At 45.7% G+C, this 15,130-nt stretch overlaps 1 protein-coding gene across 1 annotated transcript in view; it reads right to left on the reverse strand.

Moving 5' to 3' along the window:
• The window catches only part of CFAP54 (cilia and flagella associated protein 54), a 1,106,494-nt gene that overhangs the window by 425,421 nt on the left and 665,943 nt on the right, over positions 1-15,130 (reverse strand). Inside the window, exon 43 of the mRNA XM_029597529.1 lies at positions 5,530-5,724. Coding sequence (XP_029453389.1) covers positions 5,530-5,724 — 195 coding nt within the window. The remainder of the gene's footprint in view (positions 1-5,529; positions 5,725-15,130) is intronic.

The following is a 15,130-nucleotide window of genomic DNA, read 5'->3' on the forward strand; positions in this document are numbered from 1 at the left end:
GAACTGGGCTTGCATATGGTGAGAATCTCTCAGCTTCTCGGGGTCTGTCAAACTCTCTAGACCTGGGTTCTTATAGAGGATGAAGGCATCCTCTTTTCACCAGAATCCCTTGCTGCATTCTGCCTTAAGAAGGACTGTGATAAAAGCCTGAACTGGGCTCATTAAGGTAGAGAGGGGGGGTGGGGGGTTGTCGGTACACTCTGTCACATACCCTCCCCTCTCAGGTCGAGCATCCAGTCATGCCCCGGTTCTGTTTCAAGTGCATCCCCCTTCTGGCCATACTGCTCCCAATACCCATGAGTTGTCTCCATAAGATTGCAAAATGAGGATAATCTCATCTCAGGATTACTGGGTACTGGAGCTCAGGAAGGACACCCACTTCTGGAATTGCTTGTCTTGTAGTGGTCATCAAGAGGACGTGGGAGGTTGAACATTTCTGTAGATTCCCATATATACATGTCAATGTCTCTTTTCTCTTAAAGTTGATGTGTCCTTGACACAGTAAATCCTGGCGAATGACCATTTTGCTACAGCTGGAATATACCAAGGCTTGGGTAGAAGCTCCCTCCAGTTCAACCTGGATTATAAAGTCCTTAAGTCATGCACGCAGGACACCCACAAAATTGCAGCTTTTGAGTGTTGCGCCCGTCGCTGCTCGTCGCCCTCACTCTGCCCTCTTTACCTCTGTGTCGACTCCCTCCGAGTCTGATGGATGGTTAGCTGCCACGGCATCTTCTTGCCGTCTCCCTCCAGCGTCCCTGGACCGGCATGACGCTGCAGATCCACCATGTTCCTGATGACGTAGGACGCGCGCGCTCCGATTGATGTACCAGTAAGGGTGTGAACCTCGGGGGCGTCCCCCTGAGATGACGTCATCTCAGGGGGATAAAAGATAACAGCATTCGCTAACAAATCAAGTTAGCAAGGGGGATTGCTTCGGCTTTACTCCCAAGCTACTCTGCCTCCTCGGACTTACCAGGGGTACCCGCTCCTCGGGGGCCTCGCTCTCTTTTCTTTATTTCAGATTGCAGATAGGAACTGGTACTCGCTCCTCGAGGGCCCATGTTCCTGAACACTCTGAAGATTCTCTACTGCCTGGAAGCTATCGCAGATACAGACATTTGTGAGTTACCATTGCTCTCTCAGAGCTTTCCCTGGAACCAGGTACTCGCTCCTCGAGGGCATAACACTTTCCAGCTACTGAGCTTCCTTAAGACCTTATGTGAGTTTTGTCATCTAGTTCTAGCTATGAACACAGCATCCCCTATCTACTCACTATCTATAGTTTCTCTACAGCTCAGCAACCCTGGGATCACTGTTCCAGTACCTGAGGGACTTCAGCCCTGCTGGGCATGTCAACTCACTACTGCCACCTCTTGTGGTTCAACTATCCTATCTAATAAAAGAATTATCTGTGTCTGTCTCCGTACCCAAGCCTAGCCGGTGGTCCCTCTCAGGATATTCTCCTGGGGGCGCAGTCATCTGCCATCGGCCCAAGGATCCACCTATCTACATTCCTCTACAGCTGAGTGCCCTCTCCAAGCACTCTGCTGGTAACAGATTGCTACTCCTTCTCCATCAGGAGTCTTCAGCAACAGATTCATAACAGATTGCTACTCCGCAGTCTAAACCCTAACAGATTGTTTACTACTCCCTCTACAGGAGCTGAGCATATCAGATTGCTAACTCCTCCTTCCACAGGAGCAGATTCATTACAGATTGCTAACTCCTCCCTTCCACAGGAGCCAAAGCATAACAGATTGCTAACTCCTCCCTTCCTCAGGAGCCGATTCATAACATTGAGTTTTGCCAATGTGTGGTCCCAAGTGTGTTCCCACTTGTCATTAACATTCTGAGCCTCTTTCCCTGTTCTCTGTTCCTTCTCACATTGTTCCACTAACTTGTGTTTGCACTCCAGGTCATCAAGCCAGGGACATTCTTCTTTTGAATGTCTTTCAGAAAGAACATTCTTACAGAAAGAACATTCCCGAGGGGCCAGTCGGGATTTTGCACTCTTAAGGACCCTTCGATTTCCAGCTGGCTATATGGACAGTGGTCTTCATTCCTGTTCTCTGCACAAAGAGCACAAAAGAAGAAGGTATTCAAAGTCCTGTTTCAGGGTTGTTCCAGCCTTTCTGGGGTTCCCTTTTTTTTTCCATGCTGAGGGTGGTTGCTGCTTCAGAGTGTTATTTTTAAGAATGTGCATTACTTCTTCTGGCATTGACTAGGTCACCAGGCTAACAGCCATAGATTTCCTTCAGCCATACCAATAGTCCTTTGCCAAGTGCTCTTTCTATCTACAGTTAAAACATGTGGATGAGATTGGCACCTAGAAGCCAGGTACAGATGATGAGCCCCTTACCTCAGAGGTTCGCTGCTGAGATCCTCTGTTTTCTGTACCATACTAGGGAATTGTTATGGGTTGTCTATCTAAGCCTCTTGTGCTGATGGGCATTGACTCTGCCTGGTGGAAGTTTTCGGCAAATTCCAGAGCTCCCTCCAAGGTGAGCCCAGTGTGTTGGCAAATCTAAATCTATATGGGCTGGTCCAGATCATCTAGGAACTTCTCCAGTAATATCTGGTGGGCCACTTCTAATCCTGACCTTGCCTCTGGTTGGAGTCACTTCTAACCGGCATCCTTCAACCAGTGAAAGAGGTTTCTGGGGCTCTCTCTGGGCTGTAGGACAGCCTGCTAGAACTGCTGCTGGGAAGATTCTGCAGAGTACCCAGCTCTCTTTAGTATAGCAGCCTTGACATCCTCATAGGAAGCTCTCCCATATGGATTGGCTGCTTGGAAAGCCATCTGGCTTCTTCCAGTGAGCACATTAGCCAAGTAAGTTGTCCAGTTGGTCTCCGGCCAGGCTGGCAGGTGGGTAGTCCATTCAAAGTTTTTATAAAAACCGCTGGGTCTTATAGCCGCTGCTGTTATCTATTTGTGTTTGCACAGCATTCTGCAGCTGTTGCTGGCCTGGGCCTTGATTACCTGCTTCATTTTTTCTCTTTTTGGAACCAGCTCCCAGATGGATAACTTACATGAGGCAGAGAAAACAAAATCACCTGCTGACCTGTCTGACCCTGACACACTACTTAGCCCCCTAACTATACAGGTGGGGTTAGCCCCCTTGGCCTGTAGTAGCTTCAAGTGAAGGAAATAGGAAGGCCCCAGAAAAAGAAAAAAAACGGCAGTTTTATTTTCTTCTGTGGCTGTGGGTTTTCACATGTGCTTCCTACTTAAGCAGAAAAATTCCCAACCTGATACCATATGTGGTAACTTGGCGAGAGCGGCTTGGTAACAGCCAGAAAGAATCAGGCAGTTATCCTTTTGAGCACTTTATTTACAGTGAATAAAAGTTCCAAACTCAAACAAGCAGTGCAGTTCACTTTAGCATCAGATAGTACACAAATCATCTCAAAAGAAGAAGTACAGCTTTCCTTAACTCTAGGTAATTCACAAACTTAACAAGACAGAGTTTTTACCTTTAGATCAATCACAAACCTTAGATGTAACTGCTCCTTGCATATGGTGAGACTCAAACTCTCTGGGCCTAGGTTCTTATAGTAGGGAGAAGGGTACCTCCTTTCACCCAGAATCTCTGGTTATGTTCTGCCTTAAGGAGTTAAAAGCCTGAACCAGGCACCTTAAGGTAGAGTGAGGGAGTTGTCAGTACACTCCATCACAGTGACAATGCAGGTTTCCCACTGCTGGTCCTTTAAGAGAAGGCCAGGCTCACGTGACTAAGGCAGCTTGTGACAGGGTGCGGGAGAGAGCATTGGTGGCATCCTGCAGGGATGGCGGCGTTGGGGTGAGAGATACTGGCCATTGGACAGCCCCGTGGTCAGCACAGCATTACATATGTTTCTATGTTCATTTATTTTGTTTTATTAAGTGGCCCCAAGGACTCTCTGCCCTGAAGATACTCTGTTTATACAGTACTGAAAGGTGAGTAACACAGGAATCAGAATTAGACCATATTATTCTGAGGCAATTTCTCACCTGAGTCTTAAAGGCGCCAGTTACATGAAAAATACACTTTAGCTACTGTACAATACTAAATATTGGCTCTTGAACTAATATTCTGTCATATTTGCTGGATTATTGTTGATATGTATTGTAGTTATTTTCTTAGTCCACCTAGATATGTAGAAATAAAGGTCAATAAACAAGTTCTAGGTGAAACCTTTTACCTTTTTGCTGATATTAAATTCTACTCTGTACAACTTGCAATATATAATCTATAGCTAATATTGTAATATACTAACATAAAGCTACAAAGGCAATTTGTTACATTTATATTTACAATATGTAGACATATGTGAAAATATCTTTGAAGAACACATTATATTACTACTTGAGTGTAAGCAACTACAGTAGCATTACATTGTTGAAATCTACGTCAGAATAAAACACTGAACGTTAAGAAAATAAAAGAAGTTAAGTTATCTGAGAAAAAAAAAGATTCTCAAGTTGTGCACCTTATAAAGAACCTGATTTATTAAGGTCTTTTACCCATTCTATGTCTATAGGAAAAAGCTTAGGAGTTGATATTCAAAAGATTTACAAAGTCAAAATCAGGTTTCATTGGGCAAATTCACCTGCTTAAAAATGTGGCCCCTTAAACTGACTACATTTTACAGCTTGTGATTTTAATGACAGAAATTTAGCTGCTTAAAGAAGCCAACAGGGGCTGGGTTAGAGGTATGTTAGTTGGATAGCTTGAAATTCAGTGCTAACTGGCTAAATTTAGATGAATAACCCTGGATGCACAAACTGCAGTCTAAATTTATCTGCTAAAATTTTGAGCAGGTAGATTTAGCTGGTTATTTAGTCACACAACTAGTCATGTAAGTGTGGATGCCTATCAATGTAAAGTTAACCAGGTAAATAGTTACAACGCGCTTCCGTACCTCGAGTCCGGGACACCCCCCCCCCCCCCCGACTTCGCGCAGCTCCCTCCTGCTGTCGGCATGGCCGCGCGCTGCAACGCGCCACCCAAAATAACTTGGACAGGCTCCGCCCCCACGCTGGCGTTCCTGACGGGCCGGCGCAGAACACGGGAAAAAATGTGTATTTAAACCAGCTATTCTGCACAGCAAGTGCCTCGGCTACGGGCTTGCTTGTGCTGGTGTGTTTCGTTGGTTGATGTTTCTCGACTTGGATTGCTATTTGGATTGCTGTCTCGCTGCCTGCCCTGAACCTGGACATTATTTGGATTTGTTGACTCGTTGCCTGCCCTGAACCTGGACTGTTATTTGGATTTGCCATCTCGCTGCCTGCCTTGAACTTGGACTGCCTCTTGGGTTCGTCTCTCGCTGCTTGTCCTGGACCTGGCCATCCCTTGCAGCGACTCTGCTCAAGGTAGGCCGTTACTCTATCACTGGGGTCCACATCACTGCCAGGAGGGTAACAAAATATACCCAGTTATGTTATTTGCTTAGAGATTTTCAAAAACTGATACCTTAGTAAATCAGACCCAAAACAAATTATAAAACGGTGGAATAGTTCAAAGATTTTTACTTTAGAATACTTACTTAGCTATTTTAGCAGTTAACACTGCTGCTTGCAAACAACCCCATATTCCAGCTTGAAAGAGAAATCGTTTACTATGATCTGGGGTTTTCAAATTTGAAAATTCTGAGTCGCTGTCAAGTTCTTGCCAAGTATTAAGAGAATTAGCCATATTCATTGCTTCATCAAGGGCTTGACACCAACATTTAAAAGCAGCTCTGCAAGATATCAAAATGTAATCATATTACATTGCCTACCTATGTCATAGAAAAACATAAGCACATAAATTAATTTTTGTTTGTGTTTGTATTAAAATATTTTGTATGAACAACCAGAGCTCTGCTAAATAATTGAAAATACAAATTGTAAACACTTCCTTCAAGAAGTTCTAATTAAAGTAAATTATATGGACCGTTCTGTAGTATGCTTCTATAGAATTATACTTTATGGGGTAAATTTTGAATATATTAAATATTAGGGGTAAGTATACAGTCTAATTTAAAAAAATGTACACATTAAAAAGCAATTTTTTTTCTTTAAGCAACTTATTTATTAATTTTAATATAAATGTAATTGTACATATAATTTATATGAACACTAAACACATACAAATCTGTGTCAATACCATACAACAAATTTACATAGTGTATATTAAAAAATGTTTTAGTATACCTACAAAAAATCTCACACAACAAAAAATTTAAAAAATCATGCACAACCCACATACTAAAACACTCATTCACTTACATTCACACACAATCATCTATAAAACCACTTACTGTAAAAAAATAAAATTCAAATCCATGATATTCAAAACTCAATCATAGAAAGAAGTCTCTATAGAGAATAATACTATTTTGAATCAAACTGGTGCCACTTTCCAAGTACAGGGCCTCATTTTCCAAGTGGCTCGCACGTGGTAAGGGACGTTTCGCACGCGAAAAGTCCCTTATCACGTGTGATACCAGGATGGGGGCGAGGTCGGCCCCGGAAGAGGAGGAGTCGGGGCGTCACTGGGGCTGACTCCGCGAAGACGCCGTGGACGACGAAAAGGTAAGGCCCTTTTCGCGTCCGAGTTCGCGCCCAATAGCTACACCATCTATGGTGGCGCTATTGGGTGCGAAACCAGGGCGGGGGCGGTCCGGCTAGTGCGGACCGCCACCCCCGGGTCGACCCCCCCGCCCCCTCATTATCTAAAGTATCGCAGGCCTGTGATACTTTAGAAAATGAGGCCCACAGTGTCTTCAAATGTGACCACTATATTTCAGAAAGCAAATAAATTTACAATCTCTTAGACATGGAAAATTCCCATGTAACTGCTGTGTTTCAAAATGGTGCCATTTTCCAAACACAATGTCTTCATATATAGCTACAATGCTTCAAAGTGTAGATGTTTTTCCGATTTCTCTGATATACAAAAGTCCCAACAAGGGCCTGAGTTTCGCCTCAAAAATAAGGCTGCTTCAGGGGAACTGAAAAACCAAACAAAAAATAAAAAATAAATTAACTAAACAAAAGTTCTCCAATCATGTTTCAAAACAAAAATAAGTCACTACTTACCGGGTTTAAATGTACTAGAAAACAAAACTGCTAGTGAAGCTGAACGCAATAGCTGACAAAGATCCTTCAAGCTAAATTTCATTCGATTTCACCGCCGGTATCAAAAAGATGCTAATGGTTTCAAAGTACATAGAAATAATAAACATCCATTATAACAAAAAATCACAAATCTACAGCTTAGTAAATACAGTACCTCCAAACTCTCAAAAATAAAAACCACGGAAGAATTAAATTCAAGTTATCTGTCTTTCCCAAAAACGGTAATTGGCACTGAGATGTAGTAACTTCACAAATCACCAATGGCTTCAAAGACAAAAAAATCTAACACTAAACATGTAAAATATTAAAGATCCATAATTGTTTAAACAGAGAGCCAAAATTGTTTTGCATCTTGTTTGCGCCAGGCCCACGCAAGGCCCTGCTCACCCTTCATGGTTCCAAGGCAAGTCCCGGGTCAGCCTCAATAGTGGCTGCTGCTAGCGCTTACAGGCCCCGGCGTCCCGCAGCGGTGATCGCCAGGCCTTCCATTGCGCACCAGGCCTCACGCCGGAGCTCGGCATCCTCTACTGTGTCAGCCACGCCCCTATGCACATGTGCGCGGACCACCCGGCCTCTTGTAGGGCCAAGGACGGGTCCTAGCTCCGCGGCATGCCCTGATTGATTCCCTCTTATAAGGAAGTCATTGCATGAACTTCCTTGCCTTGGCAATTGGGTCGGCGTTTGTGCTAGATTGTCATTGCGTGCTTGCTTGTCCCAGTCTTGTTCCTAGTCTCGTTCCAGGATCCTTCTGTTCCAGTTCTGTTCCTGCCTTGTTCCTGCTTCCTAGTACTCCAGCATCCTTCTGTTCTTGTTCATCTGTTCGTCTACCCAGGTAGTACCCCGGACTGTCTCACTGGTAGTGACCTCGGATTATTCCTTGACCTGCATGCCTGCCTGCTGCCTGCCTTCTGACTCCAGGCCGTCCCTTGACTTGCCTGCCTGTTGCCTGCCTTCTGACTCCAGTCGGTTCCTCAACCTGCCTGCCTGCCTGCTGCCTGCCTTCTGACTCCGGACCGTCCCTCGACTCGCCTGTCTGCTGCCTGCCTCTTGACACCAGACTGTTCCTCGACCTGCCTGTCTGCTGCCTGCCTTCTTACCTCGGCCTGCCTGTGACCTCTTCTGACCTCCAGAACCTGACCTCTGCTTGCTGACTACTCCGAGGACTGACCCCTGGACTTCGACCTCTGCCTGCCTGACCACGTCCCTAGATTCTGCTCTTCTGGTCCTCCTTGTTACATCGGACCTCCTGTCTCGAACCTGACCACGCTCCCCTCCTGCTCGTGGGCACGCCGGACTTCCACCTTCCCAGGAGACCTGCGAGGCCCACCTAAGTCCAAGCGGCCCGGACCCTATGGGCTCCTCCCGGGGGGACCTCGGGCTTCCAGTGGTGAAGCTCTACCTAGCTCTGTCTCCTCCAGTGCTCCGCCCCTGGGGGCAGTTGCTTCCTGGTCCCAACCACTGCCTCAGGACAAGGGTCCACCCCCTGAGCGCAAAAAAAATAAACTTACCATGTTAGCATATGGAGGATTTCAAACAGCATTCCACATACTACACCACAATGACCAAACTGAAAATTCAGTATACAGACATTCTGGCTCTTCCTGCCTTTTTAAACTCTCACAAGACTACTAAAGCACCAATCAAAACGCAGCTTTTCAAAGAATCATCACAGAAAGTTTTATCGAAAAGCATTGCTAAAAATGTCAAAGAACACCTGAATAGAATAACAGTAAGTATCCAATACATATCTACATAACATCATAATGCTTCAAACTGATTTCAATAAACCAAACTCATACAAACATCCTACTCTCACATTTCTAAATTCACAACATACTATCAATCTGCCAGTGAAGCTATTTCCAAAGAAAAAAACTATCCAATCACAAATCACCCTTCCTTATTGAAGGAAGGAAACACCAGTACCCATCTTCCCCCAAACAAAAATTTAGTTGAGGGAACAAAATATTTCAAAGAATTCTATATTCATTTATGATAGTCTTAAAAAGAAAAAAAATCCCACTCTATTTTTTGATATCTGGGAACACTGAGTGCAAACGATAAATCCATTTCTGCTCTATCTTAATCAAAAATTAAGATAAATCCCCACCACAAGAATGAAAATGGACCTTCTGAATTGCAAAAAATTGTAAGTCTGAGATTTCATGTCCTAGCTCCATCCAGTGCTGTACTAAAGGTTCCTCAACCCGGGCATTTTTCAAGTTGCTGCGATGTTCAATAATTCTAGTTTTACCTACATATAGCAAGCCACAGGGACACATGGTGATATATATCAGACATTTATATTGACAATAGATAGATGACCATAACCAAAATTTCTGTAGTGTCTTAGGGTGTTGAAGCATCTCTAAAGTCAAAGACAATTTGCATACACTACACCCACCACAGGTGCAATGTCCCTAAGAGGGCCTCTCCGGTCCATACCCAAACCAGGAGACATTGGTCCTGTGCCCACTGAGAATCCTTCCCCTGCTGATGAACCAGTTATGGGAGACCCAAACCAGGTGAAACCTCTGACAGATCCTCCTCCAGTCCCATTGCCGCATCATGCTAGGAAGGGTGGGTTCAGTAAAACTGGCCAGAGATAATGCTTCCTGAGCCTCCAAACAATGCTGACACAAATTAGGGGGGACGCCAAGCTGAGGTGCCTGAATGTGGCAAGCAGCACAAAGCTAAACATCCGCTAGTAGCACGCTTCCACAGCATCTGACAATTGTAAACCCAGCTGTTTGCCCGCATACACAAGCATGGACAGTGCACCCAAAAACAAGATCTGTACAATAAGTGCATACTACGGATGCCCAAAATATAGGTGCCCAAAACACGGTCCAGGAAGGTGCCCACCTAAGCACCCACTTGAGTTGACACCTGGGCGATCAAGTGCGAACTGACGTAAGGCACTGTTTTGTGGTAGACTTGTGAAAAAAAGCGCATGAATGCCACCAAGACATACCACATGGTGTCTAAGCAAAGCCTGAGAGTGGGACATAGCCAAAAGGCTGCTCAACCCATCAAGCTGCCACAGCTCCCCAAGCTCCCTCAGAGGCGGGAATGAACATAGGATCAGCGCGGCGAGGCTCAAAGGGGAATGAAAACCCTCACTCCTTTCTTTTTTATTTTTTTAAGTCTTTACCTGAGCTCAGCCAATCCCGGTTTTAGAGTATAGAGCAGGGGTCAGGAACCTTTTTGGCTGAGAGAGCCATAAACGCCACATATTTTAAAATGTAATTCCATGAGAGCCATACAATATGTTTAAAACTAAATACAAGTAAATGTGTGCATTTTATGTAAGATCACACTTTTAAAGTACAATAAGTCTCTGAAAATATTACACCAGGCCTTAAGACACCAATACATCTCCTATTAGGAAAACGGACCAAGTCAGGCTGCTATAGAGTCCTACACAGAAACTACACGCCAGCAGAAAACCTCACCTGAATCACGTGCTGTCCCTCACCTAACATAGAATAAAGAGACCAAAACGCATAACAAGAAGCATGCAGACAAAAACTGAATTGGAAACTGCAACAAGCCAGAGTCTCTGTATGCAGTGTAACAAAGGAAAAAAGAAACATCACACATCCTTATAAAACAAATCAAGAAATATAAAATCATCAGCAGTAAAACTGTACTAACAAAAAGAACATATTTCGAAACAGCTGATGAGTGGAATATCCAATAATTAAAAACTCATATAAAACATTTCCAGATACCAACAAAATATTTCAAAATAGCAGACACAAAGATCCAGTAATGAAAAATAATAAGGATACAAAAATTTTTTTGCTCTGCATACCTGGGAACGTTTGATATCCAGGTCTCCTGAGATTGTTCTGAATTAGCAGGAGGAGGGGTGGTTTGCTTGGAACTTTCTCCTCTCTGTCACATACCAGCGCTCTCTCTCACACTGGCTCTCAATGACACACCTATACACACATGCTCTCAGTCACTCACATATACAAATGTTTTTTCTCTCTCACTTATATAGGCTCTTAATTACACATTTACACACATGCTGTCTATCTTTTCACGCTTACACACACACAGGCTTTCAATCACATAAATACATGCTGTCTTTTTCTCTCACACACAGACTCTCATTCACATGCTTACAAACATGTCCTCTCTTTCTCTCATTTACACACAGGCTCTCAATCACATACTCACATGCTCCCTCACCTAAATCAGCTCTCAATCACACACATACACACATGGTCTCTCTCTCTCATTTAAACACAGGCTCTCAATCACATACTCACATGCTCCCTCACCTAAATCAGCTCTCAATCACACAGACACACATGGTCTCTCTCTCTCATTTAAACACAGGCTCTCAATCACATACTCACATGCTCCATCACCTAAACCAGCTGTCAATCAGACAGACACACATGATCTCTCTCTTACTTATACACACAGGCTCTTAATCATACATACACATGATCTCTCTCACACACAAAGGATCTCAATCATACACACATACTCTTTCAAACAAACAGGTTTTCAATTACAAACTTACACATACAGGTTCCCAATGGTAAACTTACATTCATGCTCTCTCTCTCACAGGCAGGATCTCAATCACAGACATACTCTCTTTCACATATACAGGCTCTCAATCATTCACATACATGCAATCTCTCACTCACACACACAGGATCTCAAACACACATGCTTGCTCGCTCATTCATTCACTCTCTCCCCCCCCCCCCCCCCCCCGGGAACTCGCGGCAGCAGCAGCCACCTCCCAACGCTAACCTCCTTCATTTTCAGCCCTCGCGGAGGCGAAGGCGGAGTCCCATCGGCCGCGGTTGAAGATTTTCATTTTCCTCCGAGCCGCGCTGCAGTCTTCTTCCCATCGGACACTAGCGTGCCTGCGCGGGTCTTCCCGCGCAGGCACCCGATGCTCTCCACTTCCTCTTCCGGGCCGCGGGAAGAAGAGAGCACCGGCGTGCTCTCTTCTTCCCGCGGCCCGGAAGAGGAAGTGGAGAGCATCGGGTGCCTGCGCGGGAAGACCCGCGCAGGCACCCGATGACTCCAGCGCTGGCACCCGGCTGACACCCGATGACTCCCGCGCAGGCACCCGGATGACTCCAGTCGGCGTGCTCTCTTCTCCTCCCCCCCGCGGCCCGGAAGAGGAAGTGGTGAGCATCGGGTGCCTGCGCGGAAGAAGAGACCACGCTCCACTTCCTCTTCCGGGCCGCGGGGGGAGGGGGGGAGAAGAGAGCACGCCGGTGCCGCTGACTCCAGCTGTCCTGCCGCGTTCCGCCCGGGCTGACAGCATTTTAAGCCCGGGCGGCGGAGGACCGGGGAGCAGCTGGGTCAGCGGGGAACCGCGAAGTATGGCGACACTTGTCTGCGAGCCAGATGCAGCCCTCAAAAGAGCCATATCTGGCTCGCGAGCCATGGGTTCCCGACCCCTGGTATAGAGTATAGAGTCGTTCTCCGGCTGTGGGGGGAGAGGGCAAAGGCCTTCACTGCCATACTCAGCTTCCTGTACCCGCTAGCCTCTCAACTGTTTCTCTCTCTACAGCTAAGTCCACGCTGGAAAATCTGCTATCGGACTGAGGCAGTCTACTGAGGGAGGGATCCACAGATATCACCTCAAGAAAACTTGACTGAGGGAGGGACCATAAGGTATCACCACAGGACAGTGGGGCAAATTAATTTCCTTCTTCTTTTCTCCTTTTATTTTGTTATTACTATTTGCTTTTAAGCAATCTCCATTAGGGAGCTATCACGTCCACTATCTGCTGGAGATGGAGAATACTGGAGGGCTGATGTCAATGCAGGGATATATAAACTGTGACATCAGCTTTGCTCCACCTCCATCTGCTGGTAGAGGTGCATAACCCACTAGTGTGGATTAACCTGTCTGAATGCTAAGAAAGAGCTGGCAGGCAGAGACTTGCCTGCTACCTTGAAAGCTTTAATCAGTCTGGCAATCCACCTGGACCTTAGATTCCAGGAACAGGCTCAGCTTGTCACCCCATCCAACTCGCCCCCAGCTTTCAGTGACCTGTAGTTACCAGGTCATCTCCAGAACTAGCTCCTTCATAGGAAGAATATATAGAAGTGGATTGCTTTAGATGAAAAGCAGAGGCATAGATGCCACATAAGAACATAAGAACATGCCATACTGGGTCAGACCAAGGGTCCATCAAGCCCAGCATCCTGTTTCCAACAGTGGCCAATCCAGGCCATAAGAACCTGGCAAGTACCCAAAAACGAAGTCTATTCCATGTTACCATTGCTAGTAATAGCAGTGGCTATTTTCTAAGTCAACTTAATTAATAGCAGGTAATGGACTTCTCCTCCAAGAACTTATCCAATCCTTTTTTAAACACAGCTATATTAACCACACTGGCAACAAATTCCAGAGTTTAATTGTGCGTTGAGTGAAAAAGAACTTTCTCCGATTAGTTTTAAATGTGCCACATGCTAACTTCATGGAGTGCCCCCTAGTCTTTCTATTATCTGAAAGAGTAAATAACTGATTCACATCTACCCGTTCTGGACCTCTCATGATTTTAAACACCTCTATCATATCCCCCCTAGGTCGTCTCTTCTCCAAGCTGAAAAGTCCTAACCTCTTTAGTCTTTCCTCATAGGGGAGCTGTTCCATTCCCCTTATCATTTTGGTCGCCCTTCTCTGTACCTTCTCCATCTATGCCTGTACTGTGCTGCTCCTGGAAATCTTGCGAACGAGCCAGTAAACTCCAGGACTTAGGTCTGGTGAGAGAGGCCACACTAGGTTATTTATGTTCATCTTCACAAATCCTGGTAACGATATGCCTGTCTTTCTGGGAAATCCATGTGGATACTCAAGCTTTCCTTGATACTGGCACCAGTGGCAATTTCATTCATGAATTCTTGGTGCAGCAGTATACTTTCCCAACTGTCCCACTAGACTGCGTTCACAATTTCTTTGGTTCATGGAGAACCCCTATCAGGCCACTGCCCCGATATCCATGCAAAATGGTCTCCTGCCTGGAGAACAGATCAGTTTATTTGTGCTTCCCAAGGCAATCAAACCTGTGATCTTGGGACTATCTTGGTTCATGCTGCATCAACCTCACATTGATTGGGGAACTTTACAGATAATTCAGTGAAACTCCCATTCTCATGGATAATGTCTCTCTAAGGTTGTGCTTATGGTTCCCCTTGTTCACGCAGTCAACCCAGAACTACCTGGCCTCTACCAGAATATGCAGAGTATTAAGATGTCTTCAGCAAAAAGCAGGCAGAAGCCTTACACCACATTGCTCCTATAACTGCCCAACTGATTTTATTCCTGAAAAGGTACCTCCCAGGGTATAGTCTATCCTCTCTCAGCACCAGAGACAGAAGTGATGTTTGTTGCGAAGTTGGACCCTTGGCCCAAGGTGATGTTGGCGCCACCCGTGGGGAAACCCCCACGGGTCCGCACCGTCGGGAGGCAGGGCCGAACTGGAAGTGGAGGCCAACTGGAGCTTCACCAATACCAGCCCTCGTTCCCCACAGGTTGAGCCCTTGGGTACCAGGGCCAGCTGGTCTTAGGCAGGCCTCCGCGTGGTTGATCCCAGAGAGAGTGTCCAAGGCAGGGTACCAGGAAGCAGCGGAGTCTTTGCTTACTGAGCGTCCATAAGGCCTGAAGGGCATCCACAGTTGCCTGGGCTGCTGGAGAATGCACTGCAAGGGGAATCGGCAAAGGAGGTCGTGGCTGTCTACCGTACACCATAGAAAAAGGGGAGGCTCCCATGGCTGCAGCAATGTGAGAATTTTGAGAAAATTTGGCCCACAGGAGCAGTTGGGCCCAGTTATCTTGCTGGTCATTGGAGTAAGCACGGAGAAAGCACTTGAGGGAGTGATTCATCTGCTTGGCTTGGCCATTGGCCTGGGGATGGTAAGCAGTGCTTAGGCTGATGGAGATTCCAAATTTTTTACATAGCGAGCACCAGTAGCGGGCGTGAAACTGAGGCCCCCTCTCTGAGGCGATGTCTTCAGGAAATCCATGAAGGAAAA

The sequence above is a fragment of the Rhinatrema bivittatum genome, chromosome 4, assembly GCF_901001135.1.
Source record: "Rhinatrema bivittatum chromosome 4, aRhiBiv1.1, whole genome shotgun sequence".
Classification (NCBI taxonomy): Eukaryota; Metazoa; Chordata; class Amphibia; order Gymnophiona; family Rhinatrematidae; genus Rhinatrema; species Rhinatrema bivittatum.